The sequence below is a fragment of the Mustela nivalis genome, assembly GCF_964662115.1.
Source record: "Mustela nivalis genome assembly, chromosome: 5".
NCBI classification, from domain to species: Eukaryota; Metazoa; Chordata; class Mammalia; order Carnivora; family Mustelidae; genus Mustela; species Mustela nivalis.
In genome coordinates, this window is record NC_139024.1 from 23731230 (window position 1) to 23743407 (window position 12178).

Genomic DNA, 12178 nt, shown 5'->3' on the forward strand with positions numbered 1-12178 from the left:
ATAATATTCAAGATGGTAAAAAGCACTTAATATCAAACTTAAAATGGGTGCTCCATGGGGATTTTTGGTTTTTTTACTGCTCTAATGTCTGGATTAGTACCTGGCTTCCAATAGGCTCTCTATAAATACTAAATATATGTTTTAAGAATAATAGTCTATTTCATAATTTTTAAAATAAAGAAAAATGAATACTGATTCTCTGACATAAGTTGGTTTACACAGGACATCAACATGACCCCGTTTTAGAACATCCTTCTTATAATAAACAAAACTTAGCAGAAAACATACAAAGCACCAATTGCAAATCGAATCTCAGACAAAATTCAGGCAAGAACGTTATTCAATTTATTTTCAACATTAAATTTGAGAGTTTCCATATATCACTTAGCATGTTCAACAGAAACCATGGGCTCAGTGAAAATGAGGTATTGCTGACCCTAAATGTCAGTTTTTACTGTATGCTGCTAAATAAGATATTATCTAATACAATTTCCATGACTCATTAGATATTATGTACTTAAGTTGCTTGCCATATGAATCTTTTATAATATCTTGGGTAATATGCTAAACATTTCATAGATATCATCTCTTGAAGAGCAGCTATATTTAGTTGATATTTTTCTTTCCAGTCTAAAAATAATGCGGCAAGCTCAGTGAGATTATATGTAACATAAGAAAAAAGGTTTTTGTTTTTTGTTTTTTTGTAAGCCTTCCCCCTAGTTTTATTGAGGTATAATAGACAAATATAATTGTAATATATTTAAAGTGTACAGTGTGATAATTTGATATACACACATTGTGAAATGGTTTGCACAGTCGAGTTAACACACCCATCACCTCACATAATTACCCTTTTCAGTCTTTTTTAATGAATGAAGCATGGTCTAACCATATTCATATTGTTACAGATTCTCTGTTTGCGATCTGTGAAGGTTGGCATTCTTTGGATGGTGCTGTGAATTTAGAATATGAAATTTCTATATGGATATAAACTTACATAGTGACTGTGAACTTACATAATGACTGAACTTCCCTGGCAGAAGAAATTGTCTTCAACTATCAATAGATTTTTTTAGGGATATATATTTAAATTCTGGATGCCTGTTATGTTATTAATAAAACAATTATATGAATTAAAGACAAATTAAATGTAAAATAAAATAATTTTTTTGTTACTGTTCCAGATGAATATTACCCGAAAACTTTGGAGTCGAACTTTCAATTGTTCAGTCCCTTGCAGTGACACAGTGCCTGTCATCGCTGTTTCTGTGTTTATTCTCTTTCTACCTGTTGTCTTTTACCTCAGTAGCTTTCTTCATTCAGAGCAGAAGAAACGCAAACTCATTCTACGTAAGTTCCTTTTTATAACTGTTTATTTATTTAGCTAACACCTGTATTTTAAACACTTAGGCCTGTTTTAGAAATGATGTATATGCTCTGCAAACTCAAACTGTATTAAGCTAAAAAAGCTCTTTACTTCAAATTTTAGTTACATTTACTAATAGAAGAGATATGTAAGGAGTTTATAATTACAGATAATTAAAGTCAACAGTACAGGATCTTTCGGATGTTTTAATTGAGAAAGCATGGAATAAAGCTGGTAGCAACAAAAGAATAGCAACAAAGGTTTTGCAGACTTGAAATGGCCATAGTAGGGAGATAGACAGCTGTTAGGCCCATTGAAGCCATTGCAGAGCCACCTAGAAAGCCATCTAAAAAGGCATGTAGAAACATGGTGAAAACACAGATGATTTATGAACAAATTAGAATCCTAGTTGCAAGATCAATACTTGAAATACAGCATGTGCTCAACACATACTCCCCATTAAACAGGGCAAAGCAGAAAAAGCACTAACTAGAAAATCCCATCTAGCTGAAGAAGAGTGGCTTCTAAGTGTCATGGTTTCTCATTTATTATCAGGATGAAGATATGGGCTTATCCCTTAGTAATTTTAATCTTAATTTTTATTTATTTTTTAAAAGATTATTTGTTTATTTGACAGACAGAGATCACAAGAAGGCAGAGAGGCAGGCAGAGAGAGAGGAAGAGAAGCAGGCTCCCCGCTGAGCAGAGAGCCCGACTCGGGGCTCAATCCCAGGACCCTGGGATCATGAGCCAAAGACAGAGGCTTTAACCCACTGAGCCACCCAGGCGCCCCAGTAATTTTAATTTTTTAAATAGAGAATACCTTTTGTAGAAAAATGTTAGGGGGCGCCTGAGTGGCTCAGTGGGTTAAGCCACTGCCTTCGGCTCGGGTCGTGATCTCAGGGTCCTGGGATCGAGTCCCGCATCGGGCTCTCTGCTCGGCGGGGAGCCTGCTTCCTCCTCTCTCTCTGTCTGTCTCTCTGCCTACTTGTGATCTCTGTCTGTAAAATAAATAAATAAAATCTTAAAAAAAAAAAAAAGAAAAAAGAAAAATGTTAGGCTTTTTTTCTCTTAAAAATTACTCTAGTCTAGGAACCTATGAAATAAAAATTCTTTCCCTTATAAATTTTTCTTTTTTTCTATTTCTTTCTTTCTCTTTCTCTCGTACTCTTTCTTTCTTCCTCTCAGCTTTACCTGTTTTAGAGAGTGGGCATGAGCAGGGGTAGGGACAGAGGGAGAGAGAACCTCAAGCAGACTGCACTGAGCATGGCCTTAGCTGGAATCAAGAGTTGGGATCTTTAATTGACTGAGCCACCCAGGCACCCCTCCCTCCCAATAAATTTCTGTCTAGCCTTTCTTAGTTCTTCATAGTTTATTTAACCTCACTTCTAATATATCTAACTAAAAAAAGGTTACTTTCAGATCAGGTTTTTTTTAAAAGATTTTATTTATTTATTTGACAGAGAGAGATCACAAGTAGGCAGAGAGGCAGGCAGAGAGAGAGAGGAGGAAGCAGGCTCCCTGCTGGCAGAGAGCCCAAAGCGGGGCTCAATCCCAGGACCCTGAGATCATGACCTGAGCCGAAGGCAGAGGTTTAACCAACTGAGCCACCCAGGCGCCCCACTTACAAATCAGTTTTAACTGAATTTGTAATGTTTTGTCTCCTTGAGAAGCTAGCTAATAGAGGGAAGAATCTTTAATATGAGGGTATTTAGTAAAGCTTTTCAAAGATCACTAGCAATCTGTAATATAGGTAATAACTCAGTCCTAAAAGCACTTATTTAGAATAATGACAAAGTGTTGCAGGGAACTCACTGTTGAAAAACTTTATTTTTCGGGACTTGGTGTACTTTCAAAGTTTAGCATCTTATCTATTTTGCAAATAATTTAACTCTGTGGAAGATATTTACTGCTTCTGATCAGGGTTTTTGTATGTTTGTTTTCTAAAGCACTACTATCCATCTGTTTGTACAAGCCACAAACCTTGTTAGCCTTAATTTCTTAATTCTTTTCTTTTTTTATTTCCCTCTTCCCATATTCTCTTTCCCACGCCTTTCACTACCATCAACAAGTACCAATAGCCCTACTTCCAAAAATGTTTCTTAAATTATCTTTTCTGTACCTTCGTGATAATACCCTGCCCCAAGTCATCCCATCTCGTAACCACCCATGCGGGAGTCCCCTAACTGGTATCCCTGCTTCCATTTTTTTGACCCACTACAAACCATTCATCGTATAGTGGCTAGAGTAATTTTTTTTTTAAGATTTTATTTATTTATTTGACAGAGAGAGATCACAAGTAGGCAGAGAGGCAGGCAGAGAGAGAGAGGAAGGGAAGCAGGCTCCCTGGTGAGCAGAGAGCCCGATGCGGGACTCGTTCCCAGGACCCTGAGATCATGACCTGAGTCGAAGGCAGTGGCTTAACCCACTGAGCCACCCAGGCGCCCTAGAGTAATTTTTTAAACACAAATCGTACTATGTTTTTCTCTGACTTAAAACCCTTCATATGTTTCTGTTGCATCTAGAATAACTTTGAAACTTAACTTCTAACTGTGTGACCTGGTCTCCCATCTACCTTTCTAAACTCACTGTATCTTCTCTCTTTGCTCATGAGGCTCTATGTAGGTAGGCTGGCCTTCTTTCTGCTCCTCTCAAACATTGGACTCATTGACACTGCCTGCTTCCCAAAGTTTTTGTACTGGCCCTCCCTACTTCCCTTGACTGACCCCTTAACATCCAGGTCGTAGGTCCGCGATTACTTACTTTAAGTTACGTTTTATGACCCTATAAGAATACATCCTTCTTTTAATTCTCCTATATCTATAATCTTTCTTTAATGATACTTAATTACTTTTTTAAATGAACTTTTTCATTTATTTTCTACCTTATTTGTTTGCTCATTTATTTTTTACTTAGTTTATCTCTTACAGTTGACTCAATTGTAAGCTCCATCAGGATAAGGATTTTGTTTATCTTGTTCATCACTGTATCACCAGCATCTAGAAAGTACCAGGCCTATAGTAGGCGCTCAAAAATATTCGTCAAGGGCCACCTGGGTGGCTTAGTGGATTAAAGCCTCTGCCTTCGACTCAGGTCATGATCCCAGGATCCGGGATTAGTTCTGGGATGGAGCCCTGCATCGGACTCTCTGCTCAGCAGGGAGCCTGCTTCCTCCTCTCTCTCTGCCTGCCTCTCTGCCTACTTGTGATCTCTGTCAAATAAATAAATAAAATCTTAAAAAAAAATTCATTGAATAAAAGAACATTGTATTGAATGATAGTATTTCCTAGAGTGTGTTCCTTAAAATACTAATCCTGTGAAATTCTTATGATCTTTATAATGTACCTGAATATAAATTAAAGGCTCTAAGATTACATTCCCAAAACTTGACAGTAGAACTTTTGCATAACACCTATTAATGTTTCCTGGAAGCATTGTTTATGAATTGATTTATGAATTTAAGAAAATGCTAGTATAAGCAAACAGTTCTTATGCTGTTACCTGATGGACTTTGTTACTTACTTTTCTTTATGCCACAATTTTTTATGCCCCCATTTGTTAAGTCCTGTGGTAGGAATTAGAGATTAAAAAAAGGAACAAGGCACAATAAATACCCTCAAAGAACACACTGCTGTAATCCAGTTACTACAACAAATGTAGTGGAGGTATACAGTGTGGTTGGAATAAGACTAGGAGAGTAAGACTAACTCTGCATTTGGGATGTTGGAACTCATCATTAGATGATGATCTCTTGGGTAGAACTGAGTTTTTTTGTTTGTTTGTTTGTTTTGTTTTGTTTTTAGTATCCCCTGGGGTAGAATTTTGAAGGATGTAGGGATTTATCAGAGAATAAGGAAACAAAGAAGTTGGAGATCTATGCACTCATTGATATTGCCACCTGGTTCGTTTAATATGGTACTTAGTAGGAAGCTAGATTACTTCTAGTGGTTTTAAACAGCATGACAATAATAAAAATAAAGCCCTCTTAATTTAGTTTGCCTTCCAAATCCACAGAAGGCTTAAGAGTAGACTCCTAGCTTGGACTGTTTTTTAGGTTCAGTTGCCCTTTAGTTTAGCCTGAAGCAATACACTGGTCCGGAACGTTACGTTGTCATCTTGCGCTCAGAGTGAAAACCAGCAGAGGCTGTGATGGAAACTAAAACACTGGTTTTCACCCTTGAGCGCATATCAGAATTGTGTGCAGAGCTTTAAAGCAGAACAAAAAAGTTGGTGCCTGGGTCCCATTGCAGACCTTCAAACTCACAATCTCCACTCTCATGTTGAAAAACCTCTAAAGTGGAGAGATTCCTCCTTATGCCAAGTAAGATACTTTTACTCCAGCACGGTTGTTTTTCATTCCTGGAACATGAGAAACATCGATGTTTAACTATCAGCATGAGTATTATCAAGTGAAAGAGCATGATTTTCTTTACTAACCCTAATGACTCAGTCCCATTGGCATTGTAATCAAAATGGATTGTATATATTTTATTAACAGCCATATATATATTTGTGTGCCTGTGTCTGTGTGTGTAATATGACTCACTTTTCTTTGTAAGCCATTTAAATTTTTTTCTACTTTGACAGTTTTTTTGACATTACAGAATTATTTTAAGAGAAATCTAGATTTGAATTTCTAACTTCGACTTTAAATATGTCATTATATTATTGTACCTTATAGCACTTCCATTTTTTTAAGTAGAGTACTCTTAGCTGCATTACATATTTGAGATTATAATATTCAGGATGATATAAATTATGTCTGTTTTATTTGGTACTGCTTCTAACAAAGGCATATATGGCTTCAAGCAAAGTTATGTTTTTTGAGGTTGGTGGAAGAAAATAGGCTTAGGCTTTGATTCTTAGAAAATTGATTCCATTTTCTATTGAAAATCATCTATTCTGATTCAAACATAGAGTTAATAAGTGAATACTACAGTTTACACAAAAATAATAATTATGTTTGGATAATTTATGCTTAAAATATAATACTTCTGATTTATCTAGCCAAACGTCTCAAGTCCAGTACCAGCTTTGCAAACATTCAAGAAAATTCAAACTGAAATCTACAAAACGGAGAATTAACATCATGTTCCGTAGATGAATGGTGGAAGATACAGCTTGGTCCAAAAGAAGATAAACTGATTTTGACAAGTCAAGTTCCTAAGAAATGCAAGAACTGCGGATTTATTTTTAAATAAGAATTTTCCATTTTTCTTTCCTTTTCCATCCCCTTTTTAAGGGTTTGGGTATTTTTAATATCCAGGCCTAGCAATGTCATCTGTTTTAAAGTGTATTTGTTATAATAACATAAGGTGCAAGAACAATCTTCATTTTATTTTGTAGGCATATTATTACTCTTTGAGACTTCTGGTATCTCCTTATTAATGTAGTACTTAAGTAGCAGAGTTTTTGAAAACTAACATTTAAAAATTAATCAGTTATAGCAAAGACTTTGGAAAAAGAAATATACTTGCCAAAAGTAGCCGGTCCAAAGATCAAATTCACCATTGCAGTATTATTGTTACATATATATTTAATATCATATATATTATAAATAATACGTGACTCAATCTCTAGTTTCCTTAAAGTCACTTTTGAAACCACTAATTATAAACCTCCCTAGCAATTTTTAGAAGCAGGAAGGCACATTACATTTATCTTTGTAAAAAGATATATGGTAACTGGTTTCTTACTTAACTTTTATAAATAGTATTTTGCACCTTATTTTTGTCTTTATTTCATAAGTAATTTGAAATCACTGGACTGCTGTATTGTATTCAGGGCAAGATGGATTCTTTTTCTACTAGGGATTTGCATTGTGAATTACATGAAGCTATTTGGCAATTTATAATTTATTACTACTTTAAGTCAAACGTAGCATTATCACAATATATTTAAGTTGTGGTTTTTTTAAAAAATCAAGTTTCTCTTGGGTTATATGAAGATTTTTGGAAGGGAAAGAAAAGAGGGATAAAAAGAACTTAAGGCTCAGAAAATAGATAGGGAAGGACCTGAGGGGACGCGCACCATAAGACTGTTGAATGGTTCATGTTGAGGGCATGAGTTAAGATGAGAGTCTGATGCAGAAAGCATTTAGGATAAGATGTTTTTTTTTTTTTTTCTAAGTTATTTAAACAGATAAATGTGACATGATGGAAATGAAGTCAGATGTTTCACTGTCAGAAAGCAAATTCTATTTTGGAATGTTTAAATCAAACTTTCTTTAAAAAAAGTTTCATTTCAGAATTGGGCATCACTTTTTTCCTCAGGTTTTTAGTGCTAGGTATTTCATTTGTTAATTCCTTCTTGCTTTCTTGGTGAAAATAGGCTTTGTTTTAAATGTTGAGAGAATGAAGTCTGCTCTATATAGAAGTAAGAGTTAGGTTAAATAGTAGAAGAATTTTAATCCCTTTGTATATTGTAACTGCTCTATAATGAGGTAAGAAAGTTTTGAATTTTTTTTCATGTTTACTGTGTATGCAGAGTGAGTAAGACTCATCTTTGGATATATAACATATCCAGAAGCTGTTACAGGTTTTCTAGTCTGCTGTGATCCACTTAAAATGTGCTGGGGTTTATTCCACTGTCACTGTTCACGCTGCTGATACTAATAGCACTGTCTTGATTTGAAGCATAGAGTTGAGGGCCATTGAAAGCAATCTTCCATTAATGCAGATAAACCCAGTTTACATATGCAGAGTTACAAACTGGCATATTTGAATCTGTAAGTAGTGACTCTTTGATCACCTTTCAATGTTATGTGTTTCTAAAAACCATTGCTTTTGGATATGGTTGCTAATAAGCACTTTAGAAAAGAAAAAACAACCTTTACTATTTTTCTGGTTGAGTCGTTGGTCATTAGAAGTAGCATCAGCAATAGATTTCAAAAGTAAGTATTAAGCATTACACTAAAGTGTGTAGATACTTCATTTTTAGGTGATACTGAAAAATTCTTTGCATAGTTTCAAATTCTGAGACACATAGCTTATGTGTGTGCGTAAGATAATCTTTAGCTTTTTGACACTTTGAAATAAAGGAAGTAATTTAAGGAAACTGCAGTGCCATATTTGTTTTTTTAATGTTTTTTGTTTTGTTTTGTTTTGAGAGAGAAACAGAGCAAGGGGGTTGGGAGGGTAAGAGAAGGAAGGAGGGAGAGAATCCTAAGCAGGTTCCACACTCAGCATGGAGCCCAGTGCAAGGCGTGATCTCACAACCCCGTGATCGTGATCTCAGCCAAAAAATCAAGATTCAGATGCTTAACTCATTGACCCACCCAGGCGTTCCAAGCCATATTTGATTTTTAAATGCATTTTTAAAACTTCAGATGTAGTTGAACATCACATTTCAGTTTTTCAGGCATTGAGTTTAAGTGCCTACTTTAAAAGTACCATCTAGGGGCGCCTGGGTGGCTCAGTGGGTTAAAGCCTCTGCCTTCGGCTCAGGTCATGATTCCAGGGTCCTGGGATCGAGCCCTGTATCAGGCTCTCTGCTCACCAGGGAGCCTGCTTCCCCCTCTGCCTGCTTCTCTGCCTACTTGTGATCTCTGTCAAATAAATAAATAAAATCTTAAAAGTACCATCTAATAATTTTGTTGTAAATAAAAATGTGCTTGTGGATTATTTATTTTTTTTGTTGGATTTGAGAGGTTGAACTAGCATCAGCTATCCTAAAGTAACTCTAAATCAGTAACACCAGAGTTTAGTTGGTAAATGTTACTTCTAAGGGGACGGCATTTTCTAATGTTTCACGGATGGGCTCTAATTCTACTGCAGCGTACTCCTTATAAAGTGAAATGTTTTCCCAGAACATTATATACAGTTGGGGTTGCTTTCCTGACCAAAGACTTGACATTGTATGAATAATAGACATCAGCAGCAATGAATAAAGAAAGCAGAATTACACTAGTAACCTTTGTAACAGTTGCAGATAGAAAAAAATTACTTTCCAAGTACGTTGTTTTCCGAGCTAGTAGAAACCTTAGAGGTCATCTGGTCTTAGACTCCTAGAGCCAAATGGGTCCCTAAAGATCACTTGATCTAATCTGTCCACTGCATGGATTCCCTCTAAAAAGTATATCATTTATTTCCTCTCTCTTAACTAAGGAAGCAGAACATCATAGAGCTCCTTATTTATGACTGAGCCATTGTTTGATAGTTTTAAAACTGAGACTTGAAATACCTAATCAAATGTTTTTCTACTCAGCTTATCTTGTAAAAATTCCCCAAAGTGATTGTATTGATTATAAAAAGGACTTAAGCCTATGTGAATTATACATCTAGCACATAAAAGTTACAACTCCACTAAAATTTGCTTGTTTTAAACTATTACATTGGGCATAATAAATATTAGTCATACATGTAACAAACTTAATAACCAGAAATTTTCTTTTTCTCCTTGAAAGTAAAGAGAGCTTTTAAAAGATAATATGACCTGACTTGTGCTTAAAGTAGGGAGGTTTTCGATAATTGTAAAATCACCTTTTCCTGTGATAAACAAATGCATTTTAAAAAAATCCCAGTACCCAAATGCAATAAAAATATTTCAAACCTTTAAAAGAAATGATAAACCCATTTTAGCTAGGTATTTTAGCAAATCCTCCAGTGTCTTACCTAAGTGCCAGAATTGGTATCCAAAAGATTTGCCTAATGCGTTGGAAGTGAAAAACAATTCAGCAATTATCTGGAATAATTATCTGGAATAATCACTCACAACGGTGATCCCCGGTTTCCAGAGGGGAAGTTACAGCTTCCCTTTTCTCTCTATTAGTACCCCATTTTCTACATTCATTTGAAGTGCTGTTGCCAGTAATGTAATAGGGGCTGACATATAAAGGGCTTGACCTTGACCTTTTAAAATCCAAATCCTCTTTGTATCTTGACTGTTCTTCACTACATAAGGCAGTGTTTTTTGTACAACTCAGGAACTCCTACCGGCCCAAATCCAGCATTTCCCACCCTACCCTCCCTGCCCCACCCAGACACATATACACATGCTCTCTCTCATTGCTTTTCTCCTATGGGTTTGGAGAATTGGTCACTGTGGTGTGGGCAAACAGCTAGCAGAGGATGTAAAGAGTGTGAGTGAGCAAGTAGAATCTCCAGATTTAATCTCTCCCGGGGCACCTTCACCCTGTGATTCTCAAATGTTTATACAGGAGGGACCTAGGGATGGAAAGCTATATGGAAAAGGAGCACTGGGAGTCCCTTGTCTTGAAACTATGTGCATGGCAAATTCAGTGGGTAGTATTAGGTGGGAATAGATAGCCCATTCATATCCATGAAGGATGGATATTCATATCCACAAAGGGCTAAAACTGCTTGAAATTACACTGCTTGGCACACTTAGTTCACCATCCTCTGAGGACTTCTTGTGTCAACTCACATCTTAGCAGCAGCATGAAATGGTTGTTTAACTTCTTTGGCTGTTCCTCCTAGGTTTATGTTCTCTTCATCTGGAGATTCTCTGTTCCTTTTTTTCCCTGTCTCCTAATACCCAGTAATGGAGTTACAGGAACTATCCTTAGTAGGTTGGCTATTGTCACCAAATCTGCACCACTCGTTCTGTGTCTTTGAAACACCAGGGTTAGGTGCTTGGATGGGTACAGAAATTTCTCTTGTAACCAACCCTACCATGCTGGAAGTGGTTTAGAGAATGTAATCTCTGACCTGGTCAGGCTCTGGAAAACCCTTTTTGGGGGGTGGGATCCTTGTTTATTAATGGCCTGATTTCATGAGGCATATCCGTATCACTTCTAGCTCTCAAGGCCACCCAGCTCCTTGGATCTAAGCCCTGTCAACTACTCTTTTTTTTTTTTTTTCTTAAGATTTTATTTATTTATTTGACAGATAGAGATCACAAGTAGGCAGAGAGGCAGGCAGAGAGAGAGAGAGAGAGAGAGAGAGAGAAGCAGGCTTCCTGCGGAGCAGGGAGCCTGATGCGGGGCTCGATCCCAGGACCCTGAGATCATGACCCGAGCCGAAGGCAGCAGCCCAAACCACTGAGCCACCCAGGCGCCCCCTGTCAACTACTCTTATTTCCATAGTGCCACCAGTTTTATTTGCCCTGATTAGTTTCACCAACAACAAAAATTCAAGTGGCCTTATAGGAGTGTGGTGAAGTGTAAGTTTGCCAGTACTTTAAAGAAATCAGTCCTCTGGGGGCACCTGGGTGGCTCAGTGGGTTAAAGCCTCTGCTTTCAGCTCAGGTCATGGTCCCAGGGTCCTGGGATCGAGCCCCACATTGGGCTCTCTGCTCAGCAGGGGGCCTGCTTCCTCCTCTCTCTCTGCCTGCCTCTCTGCCTACTTGTGATCTGTCAAATAAATAAAATCTTAAAAAAAAAAAAAAAAAAGGAAATCAGTCCTCTGCCTTCAGGACTGCAAAGTTTCTAGTGAGAGGTCTGCTATAATTCTTACATTTATTCTTCTATGTGTAATGTTTTTATTGTTTTCTGGCTACCTTCAAGATTTCCTCTTAATTTTTGATTTTTAGCAGTTTTACTATGATATGTTTAGGTATATTTTCCTTTGTATTCTCCTTGGCATTATCTGAGCCTCTTAGATCTTTTTGATGAATTTTGGAAAATTCTCAGCCATTCTACATACATTCAAATATACTCCATATACATTCTACATACATTCAAATATACTTCAAATATACATTCAAATATACATACATTCAAATATACTCTATATACATTCAAATATACTTCTGCCCTCTTCTCTCTCTCATTGCCTTCTAGGATTCCAGTTAGATTTGTTAGGTGATGTGATATTGTCTCGCAGCTTTACTGGACACACTCTTCTGTTATAT

At 36.6% G+C, this 12178-nt stretch overlaps 1 protein-coding gene across 1 annotated transcript in view; it reads left to right on the forward strand.

The window, feature by feature from the left end:
* OSTM1 (osteoclastogenesis associated transmembrane protein 1) overlaps positions 1-8992 on the forward strand; it is a 35624-nt gene extending 26632 nt beyond the window's left edge. Inside the window, exons 5-6 of the mRNA XM_082730528.1 lie at positions 1185-1350; positions 6374-8992. Of these exons, the coding sequence (XP_082586654.1) occupies positions 1185-1350; positions 6374-6429 (222 nt within the window). The 3' untranslated portion in view covers positions 6430-8992. The remainder of the gene's footprint in view (positions 1-1184; positions 1351-6373) is intronic.
* The last annotated feature ends 3186 nt before the right edge of the window (positions 8993-12178 follow it).